General features: G+C 41.7%; 1 protein-coding gene across 1 annotated transcript; it reads left to right on the top strand.

Annotated features, from left to right (window-relative positions):
* Nucleotides 1-7,712: 7,712 nt before the first annotated feature.
* On the top strand, nt 7,713-8,639 carry LOC147700780 (olfactory receptor 1G1-like). Its single transcript, XM_086928486.1, has one exon. The coding sequence runs from the start codon at nt 7,713-7,715 to the stop codon at nt 8,637-8,639; it is 927 nt and encodes a 308-aa protein (XP_086784612.1).
* The last annotated feature ends 893 nt before the right edge of the window (nt 8,640-9,532 follow it).

Genomic DNA, 9,532 nt, shown 5'->3' with positions numbered 1-9,532 from the left:
TTGGACGGAATATGCACTAATTTTACCCTCTTAGAGACTCAGCCCCCAGTTTCGCAGATCTGGACAGACCACTCTGTGGTCCCCTTCCACATCAAGCTCTCATAGCCTCAGTGCCCAGCTAAACTCACTCATAATCCAGGGAACCAAGTTAACTGGACACGAGTGGAGACTAATTTAAAGCTGAACCCTATTGCTGCCCCACTTATTTCCATTACGCCTGGCGATGCTGCCCAGGGTTCAAAATCTTTTCATAAGTGGATGCGACAGGAGATTAAAGACAGAATCCCACCGAGTCGCCTGCAAGGAATAGGGAAAAATGGAAAGATTAATGCCCCTTGGTTTTCACCCGAGCTAGCAAAACTTCATTTATTATGCAGGAAAAAAGAGCGTAACTGGCGGAAAACTTATGATTTGACAAATAGAAGCCTATATACCCAGCAGAGAAAAATTTACCTCACGGCAATTAAAACAGCTAAGAAAAATGTCTATATCAATGGTATTGACACAGCTAAACAAAAGCAGAAAAAGCTTTTTTCTATAGTTAAATCCTTCACTCATACCAGGGCCTTACAACCTGAAATTCCTCCCTCTTTAGAATTCTGCAATCAGATTGCGGACTTCTTTGAAGAAAATTTTTTACAAATACAAAAGGATTTGCCAGCTCCCTCTCAAGCCCTGCTTGTCACTCTACCAGATAGTGCAAAGTATTTGAAGGGCTGCATCAAATCCTTCACTCCGGTTACTCTTCTCCAGACACGTGAGACAATTATGTCATGTAAATCAGGCGCCCCCTCAGATTCCTGTCCACCTAGAATCTTCCATCAAGCCATTGAGGCTGTCAATCCCATCATAAATGAGATTGTTAATGCCTCTCTGAGCACAGGTGTGGTACCTAGTGAGTGAAAGCACGCAATTGTACGTCCCCTCGTGAAAAAAATAAATAAATCTCCCTCAGACCTTGCTAATCTGCGCCCGATTTCACTCCTCCCTGTTCTGGGAAAGATTACTGAACGAATGATTTATAACGAATTAAAAATGTATGTAGATACCCATCAAATCCTTCACTCTCAGCAGGGTTTCCGTTCACACCACTCCACGGAATCTGCCCTAATTGAACTCACGGATTCAATAAAGCTATTGCAAGATCAGGGGAAGAACGCCGTCCTGATCCTATTGGATCTCACGGCGGCGTTCAACACCACCTCCCATTCCATATTGATCAATAGGCTTAGGGACATAGGAATCACGGGCGTTGCATTGAAATGGATAACCTCCTTTCTGGCGGATAGGTCCCAGACCATCTCTCTGGGCCCCTTTCTCTCTAAAGAGAAGAAGGTACACTCTGGAGTACCTCAGGGCTCAATACTGAGCCCTTTATTGTTCAATATATATATGGTCCCTTTCATCACCCTAATTGAATCATACAGCATATTAGTTACATCATATGCAGATGACACTCAGCTGATTGTCCCTTTGGAGAACAATTCCATAGATGCTGAGTTGAATTTTAAGAAGTGTTTGAGAGACGTGTTTTGCTGGATGAGTCAAAACCATCGTAGATGCAACACCAGTAAGACGGAAATTTTACCCATCGGTAAAAATCTTCAATTCTGCCCCAGTAAATGGTGGCCAGATGACATCCCGGCGCCACCGGAAGTAGTTGCATCAGCAAGATATCTCGGAGTGTTATTTGACGCTGATTTATCCTTTGACCAACATGTTAGGAATGTTGCTGGAAGCTGCTTTAATATCATTAAGTCATTAAAAAAGTTCTTTGACTTTCTCCCTATCGACTCAAGAAAGGCAGTGGCAGTGGCCTTAATTCTTGCAGGTCTTGATTACTGCAACGGCCTAATGGCAGGCATCAAAAAGAAAAACACCCTTAAAAAGCTCCAAAGTGTGCAACATGCAGCGGCTAGATTGGTTCCCAGGCTACCAAGGAGATCATCTGCATCGGCTGCACTTAAAACCTTGCACTGGTTGCCGCTTCCCTAAAGAATATTGTTTAAAATCTTAATTATAGCTTTTCGGGCATTTAATGGCATTGGTCCAACCTACCTTATTAACCCCTTCAACGCTGATGACGAGCTGGGCTCGTCATGGCGTAGCCTCCTCGCACGCTGATGACGAGCCCAGCTCGTCACGTAAAGTGTGATTTACGAAAACTCAGTGCAGGAGCGGAATTCCGCTAGCGCGCATGGAGTTAAACGATTTCCACACTACAGTCCTGTGAGGACCTTAAGATCCTCAGATCAGAATCTAATCAAGCTGTCAAAATTTAAACTTAAGACAAAAGGAGGCAAGTCTTTATCCTTCTTATCTGGTAAAGCTTGGAACTCTATTCCCAATCATTTTAGAATTCTAACTCAAGAAAACCAATTTAGAAAACAACTTAAAACATGGATTTATTCTCTTTCTGATGACTATGTAATGTCCCTTATATAGCCTTCTCTGTTTTACCTTTCGCAGTGCTTAGCTGCCATTAGGATCTCTGTCATTCATCCTTTTGCTTACTGTTTAATTAGTGCCAAGATGCTCCTTCCGGAGCGAATGTTTGCGCTTTAGAAATATACTAAATATACAAATATATATACAAATATATATATACTCCCGAAAGGTAAATGCCAAACGTGCCCGAGTGGCAAAACAACCCAATGCAAAACATGCACGCGTTTAAACAAAAGTAAACGCTGTGCGTATCTGGCCCCTGTTACCATGCTGAGACTGCTAATTGTTTCTCATATTTGGCCTCTTTCTGCTCTCCAGTGTGCCCCCTTCGAGATCCTCCTCTCCTACCGCATTCTGCCAACACCCTCCTACCCAATAGTCATCCACCACCACCATGTTCACCACCACCACAACACGTCCACCACCACCACCACATCACCACATCCACCACTACCACCACGTCCACCACATCCACCATGTCCACTATAACGTCCACCACCACCATGTCCACCACCACCACGTCCTCCACCACCACCACATCTACCATGTCCACGATCACCACCATGTCCACCACCACGTCCACCACCACATCCACCACCACCACCACCACATCCACCACCACATCCACATCCACCACCACCACCACATCCACCACGACTATGTCCACCACCACCATCACCATGTCTACCACCACCACATCTACCACCACCACGTCCACCACCACACCATGTCCACCACCACCACCACCTCATGCACCACCATGTCCACCACCACCACCACCACGTCCACCACCACTACCATGTCCACCACCATGTCCACCAACACCACATTTACCACCACATCCACCACCACCACCACATCCACAGCCATGTCCACCATCACTACCACGTCCACCACCACCATCATGTCCACCACCACCAACATGTCCACCACCATGTCCACCACCAGCACCACATCCACCACCACTACGTCCACCACCGCGCCCACTGCCACCACGTCCACCACCCCCATGTCCACCACCACCACATCCACCATGGCCACCATGTCCACCACCCCCATGTCCACCACCACCATGTCCACCTCCACCACCACATCCACCACCACCATGTCCAAAACCACCACCACATCCACCACCACCCCCACGTCCATCACCACCATGTCCACCAGCACCACGTCCACCACCATCTCCACCATCACCTCAACCTCCACTACGTCCACCACCACCACGTCTACCCACTTCCACCACCACGTCCACCACAACATCCACCATGTCCACCACCATGTCCACCACCACCACCACCATGTCCACCACCACCACATCCACCCTCACCATGTCCACCACCATGTTCACCACCATGTCCACCACTTTCACCACCACTAACACCCGTGACGGGTAAAGTGTCACTGGAGGGCAGGGGTTTTAGGAGTGTCAACCCCGGCTCTACATGGGACATGTAAGGATGCATTGGGTGAGAGAAGACAGGACTAGGGGCTAGAAGTATTACACCAGACTCAAGATATATTTTGAAGAGGCGCAATGCCACAGGGGCTCCTGTAAAGGCACTTGCAGCATCTCTACCTCACAGTGGCATACCTGCACAAGCTACTCACTCAAAACAAGAATTGGCATAGCCAATAGGTTTCACCTTTGGGATCTTATAAGTGTTTATCCATGCAACACTTGATGTTGTTGCACCAAGGATATTGTGCTGGATAACTAAACATGTATAAGGTCCCAAAGGCGAGACCTATTTTTTATGCCAATGCTTGTTATCTGTATTTCTTCCTGCTCTCACTGTTTGTACATTTTTACCAGTCTATAAAATATTTCATCTCTTTTCATGGATATTATTTCTTTACCTAGATCTGCAGTCAGATTAGCCAGACCCACACCCTTGCTTCCGTCTAAAGATAATTGAAGCTGATACTCTACGTCCTAGTAGCACATTATCAATGTCCAAGTCTGATTTATCAAGATGGAAGTAAAAGGAATTTGCACCAAGTGCTTATTTTTTTTACTACCAAGAACACCTAATAGCGAAAAGTTTCATGATATGTTCTTATTTTGATCTTCCTTTTCTCTTGTCATGTGATTCTACCCTGTCTCTTTATTTGCTAGTCATAGAATTCTTATTCTTCTCATTGAAAACATTAAACTAAGGCCTCAAAGTATGGAATAACCTTAGCACCCACATCCAAATAGAACTGCATTAACTTCAGTTCAGATATTTTCAGAAAACTGATATCTTCATACAAGCTGTCAAGATCAAGGTCAAAGAAAGCTTTATTCGATTGCTATATCAAACAATCATAAAAGCATAACAAAATAACACATAAATAATTACATAAGATGGGATACCAAACAACAAAGAATATTATCCACAGTTCATTATAAATATTTAAAACATAATAGAATGATACCAATACCTGTTTCTAAAAACAGTCATCCAAAAGTTGTAATACAATGAGAGCAGGTCAGCATTGTCGAAGCCCCAACGATTTTAGGACTGATAAAATACAGACTTTCCTCAAATCAGCATAACACCTACAATTAAAAAACAGCATGTGTAGCAGACTGTGATGAATATTTATCAAAAGGACACATTTGGAGGTCTTGAGCCCAGTCATTAATTTTCGGAAAACTAACAAGTCTGTGAAAGTCCCTCAACCTAAATCTGGTCAATAAAAACCAGTGATAAACACCTGGTACAAAAGGTAAATAGGGTTAAATATATAAAGTAGTAAAAATCAACTGATTATCCTGGACAGTTAATTTTGTAGCCTCTGACGACATTCTGATAGTGTCCAAAAACAAAAGACCCTCTTTTTTTTTTTAGCTCCTTTCTAGTTTTCATCTGAGTAGTTCTTGGATCAGTGAAGTATTCTATGCGACCTAGATCATGCAAGAAGTGTCAAACATATCTTACCCATGGGATCTTTAGGGGCCCTTCCAATTTCAGACTATCTGTTAAAATATCTCTCTTTAGCTTTATCTCTTCTCTAGTCCAGAGCCTATGTCATAAAAGAATAGGCTCTAGTTTTATTAAATCAGAAATGAAAGGAAGGCCCAACTCAGCATGACATATATACGATGAGGTACTGTTCAGCACATACAGAACATATCTTAAAAAATAGTTTTCCACATCTTGAATTGGGAGCAAATCAGCGAAACACCAGTCCCCTGCCCCATACACAGCGGAGGAGACACACTTTGCTTTGTAGATTTTAATAAGCTCTACTACCCAGTTTTCTTGCAAAGTTGGCACGGTGTTTGTTGTTCTTAATGGATCTAGTTTTTTTGCTGAAACTGCTTGTACCCAGGAATCATTTTGGTCAAAGAGAATTCCGAGGTACGAAAATCTCTTAGTAACCCCAATCGTTTGTCCTGTCACAAACATATCCTTGGACCTCTTACTGCCATGGCCTCACCGCATAATGAAAGTCTTCAAGGTATTCACTCATAGGCCAAGATCTTTCATAAAGTTAGAAAAACTATCTAAAACCCTCTAGAGACCTATTTACGTGCGGGACATCTATACTGTGTCATCCGCATACAGGAGAGCTGGTATTGGAGGTCCAACTACTTGAGGGAAATCTTGATTGTCTTTCAGGAGTGCCTCGCCCAAGCCATTATTATAAAGATTAAAAAGAAAGGGGGCCAGGGCACATCCTTGCCTTACCCCACTCCATATTGGAAATGAGGACAAGCGCTCACCATTCAAACCACATCATACATGTGCCTTGGCATCATTATAAAAACGCTTAAGAAAATAAATATTCTGTACGTCAGCCCCATAAATTCTAATATCTCCGATAGGTTACTATGCCTCACACAAGCAAAAGATGCTGTTAGGTCCACAAATAATAAACACAACTTCCCCTTGTTTGCCCGTGCATGTTTCCCCATTACAATTGATAATATTAAACTCGGTTCAACCGTCCCTAAACCCTAATAAAAACCATATTTTCTTCTGTATGGGAAGCCATTGGAGTTGCCTGATGTGAGGTGTGAGGTGGGTTAATCAGAGAAGGCTGAGGATGATTCTGTATGTGGCATTTTATATGGTCTGAAGTCTCTATAGGAGGTGTGTGCCTATTTCTACGTAGAGGGCGTTGCCATAGTCCTGTCCGCTGGTGATGAGGGCCTGTGTCACGGTGCACCTCCTGTATAGGGGTAGATATTACATAGCATGTGTAGAGTGAGGAAGCAAGCAGAGGAGAAGGAGTTGATTTGTGATTCCATGGTGAGCTTGTTGTCAATGATGAATCTGAGGTTTTCTGGCATGGTCAGAGGGAGTTTGTGTCAGTCCTAGGTCTGATGGCCATCAGGAGTCAATCCATGTTGTTGCTGCTCTTGCCAAAGATCAGTACTACTGTCTTGTCTATGTTCTGCTTGAGGCAGTTGTTCTCCATCAAGTTGATGACGTTTGTCATGCATCTGCTGAGGTTGGTTCTGGTGGTGATGAGATCATCTGGGAGTGAGAGGATGATTTGGGTGTTGTCTGGGTAGGTCATTATTTCGATACGGTGGGATGTTGGCCAGCGGGGTCTTATATTTGTTGAAGAGTGTGAGGCTCTTCGATGCTTTTCATTTAAAAGAAAAAAATCATAACTCTGGTTTCACTAATTGGATTTTTGTCTTTTTGATGTTTAATCACTGCTTACAATTGACTCTATTTTTCAAAATGAGTGCGGGATTTTTCTTGTGTTTTCACTTTATTGCTGTTTGTGTGCTGCATGAATACATTGCACATTGCCTCTGAGCTGAGTCTGGCTACATTTGTGCCAGAGTACAAGAAGGCTAAGCACAGGTTAATTTAGTGGCTTTTGATTCACTCTGACAGTGATTGTAACCCAATTATCAATCTGTGACTCTCTGAAACAGGCCATTATGTGACACAACCTATTAGCACATAGGTTGCATAGCAGAATTACAGACAGGTCACACGACAACAGTGTTCAAATTACACTCGCTTTTTGGGATGTTTCTGTCAGTAAATCGGGCCCTCAGTTCTCAGAGAAAGGAAAGGAGCTAAACAAATGTTATTAACTTGTGTTGGCTTCAACAGTTACCCCTTTCCCAGACATGGCACCATCCTTATATTGTATGGTGATATTCATTGAACATTTCTTTTTTTCCTTTTTAAATGATTTGGAATAGTCAACGTTCTTATTTATTTTCCCCACAATCACTTATATTTACATTGCATGATTCTTTGTTTTCAGATTATATTCAAATCAGAGTTGTGCAGTACTTCTGACAAATGGAAGGGCCGAACCTGAGCTCTGAGGAAAAGTTCCTGATTGTGGGATTTTCTGACCTTCCTCAGCTGAGAGTTCCACTTTTTGTTGCATTTTTACTAATTTATCTGCTAACTGTGGTTGGAAATCTTCTTATCATGACAACAATTTATTCTACTACGTCTCTGCACACACCTATGTATTTCTTCCTGAGCAACCTGTCCTTCATCGATATCAGCTATACCTCAGTTATTTTCCCAGTGATGCTGGGTCACTTCTTTCTAGAGGGTATGCATGTAACTTTGACTGAATGTCTATTGCAGATGTATTTTTTCATGGTCATGTTGGGTACAGAAGTGTTTTTTCTCACAGTCATGGCTTACGATCGGTTTGTGGCCATCTGCAACCCGTTACGGTACTTAACCATCATGAACAAGGCTGTGTGCATCCAAATAGCTGCTGTAAGCTGGACACTGGGACTTACAGATGCATTACCACACACAATAGCTGTGTATAGCCTCTCCTTCTGTGAGTCTCACATAATTGACCACTTCTTCTGTGATGTGACAAACATGATGAAGATTTCTTGCACCAGCACTCGTGGAATTGAGATTCTTACCTACACTTTGGGTGCTCTTTTGACATTGATGTCATTTGTTTTAATAATCATCTCATATATCAACATCATCTCATCAATCTTGAAAATCAAATCAGTTGGTGGAAGAAATAAGGCCTTTTCAACATGCACTTCCCACCTCACTGTTGTTGTGCTATATTACGGTTCTCTCGCTTCTACGTACATGCGACCAACATCAACGTTTTCAATTAAAACCAATAAGATATCATCTTTGGTATATATTGCTCTTACCCCACTGTGTAACCCAATTATATACAGTCTGAAGAATACAGAGTTTAAAAATGCTGTCAGGAAAACAAAGAAAAGAACATAGAATATAGCAATGGGCAATGACTCATTGGCAAAATCACGTTTAGGTAACAAATATCATATGCACATGTTCAATATTAGTAAATCATTTTAAAAAAGGTGAACATTTCATTGAGCTATGCAAGAAACACTCCATTTCAATGATATGCACTGTTGTAAAGAAATATTGCCTAGTATTAACATCCAAATATACATAATGGGAACTATGCATTTAGACCACAAATAATATTAAATATTTTAGTTAATAATGTACTCATTACATGTTTGTTTCATAAGAAAGAGATATGCTGGCAGAGTTAACATTTCCTATTAATTGGTGGTTCCTCAACATAAAAAAAAAAAAAATGTTAATGTAGAAATGTAAATGTGTAAACGCCTGAAAGTACATGTTGAGCTATGCATATTTTGATTAATTGCGATAACCTCTAAAAAAATACAGGCGCATTTTTGATAGTCATTGTCAATTGTTGGAATTTTAGAATTATATGTTTTTTGGTGTTACTGATTTGTGTTTTTCATTCTTTCTTTCACCTTAGCCTATGTATGAGAAATTGGGTTACTGGTTGAGTGGCGTTAACCCTACTGAAGCAGCAATCACAATCACAATTCTTGTCAGGGGCAGGCTCACACAAAACCGAAATTAACCTGTGATGAATCTTCAGATAGCTTGGCACCTTTGAGTCCACAATGTGTAAAGTATTTATTCAGCACTTCAAACAGTAATAAAGTGAATACACAAGACAAGATAAATCCTACAACCATTTAGACAAATTTGTAAGTTTTAATAAAATATTCAGGACCAAAGCACCAAAAAACAAAACATTAGAACCATAAATAGACAGGTTTAAAGATTAAAGATTTTAGGGAAAACTGCATCAAATGGCGCAAAGTTACAAC

Source organism: Lissotriton vulgaris, chromosome 7 (genome assembly GCF_964263255.1).
Source record: "Lissotriton vulgaris chromosome 7, aLisVul1.2, whole genome shotgun sequence".
Classification (NCBI taxonomy): Eukaryota; Metazoa; Chordata; class Amphibia; order Caudata; family Salamandridae; genus Lissotriton; species Lissotriton vulgaris.
Note: the sequence above shows the minus strand (reverse complement) of the source record. Positions and strands in the feature narration are given on the sequence as shown.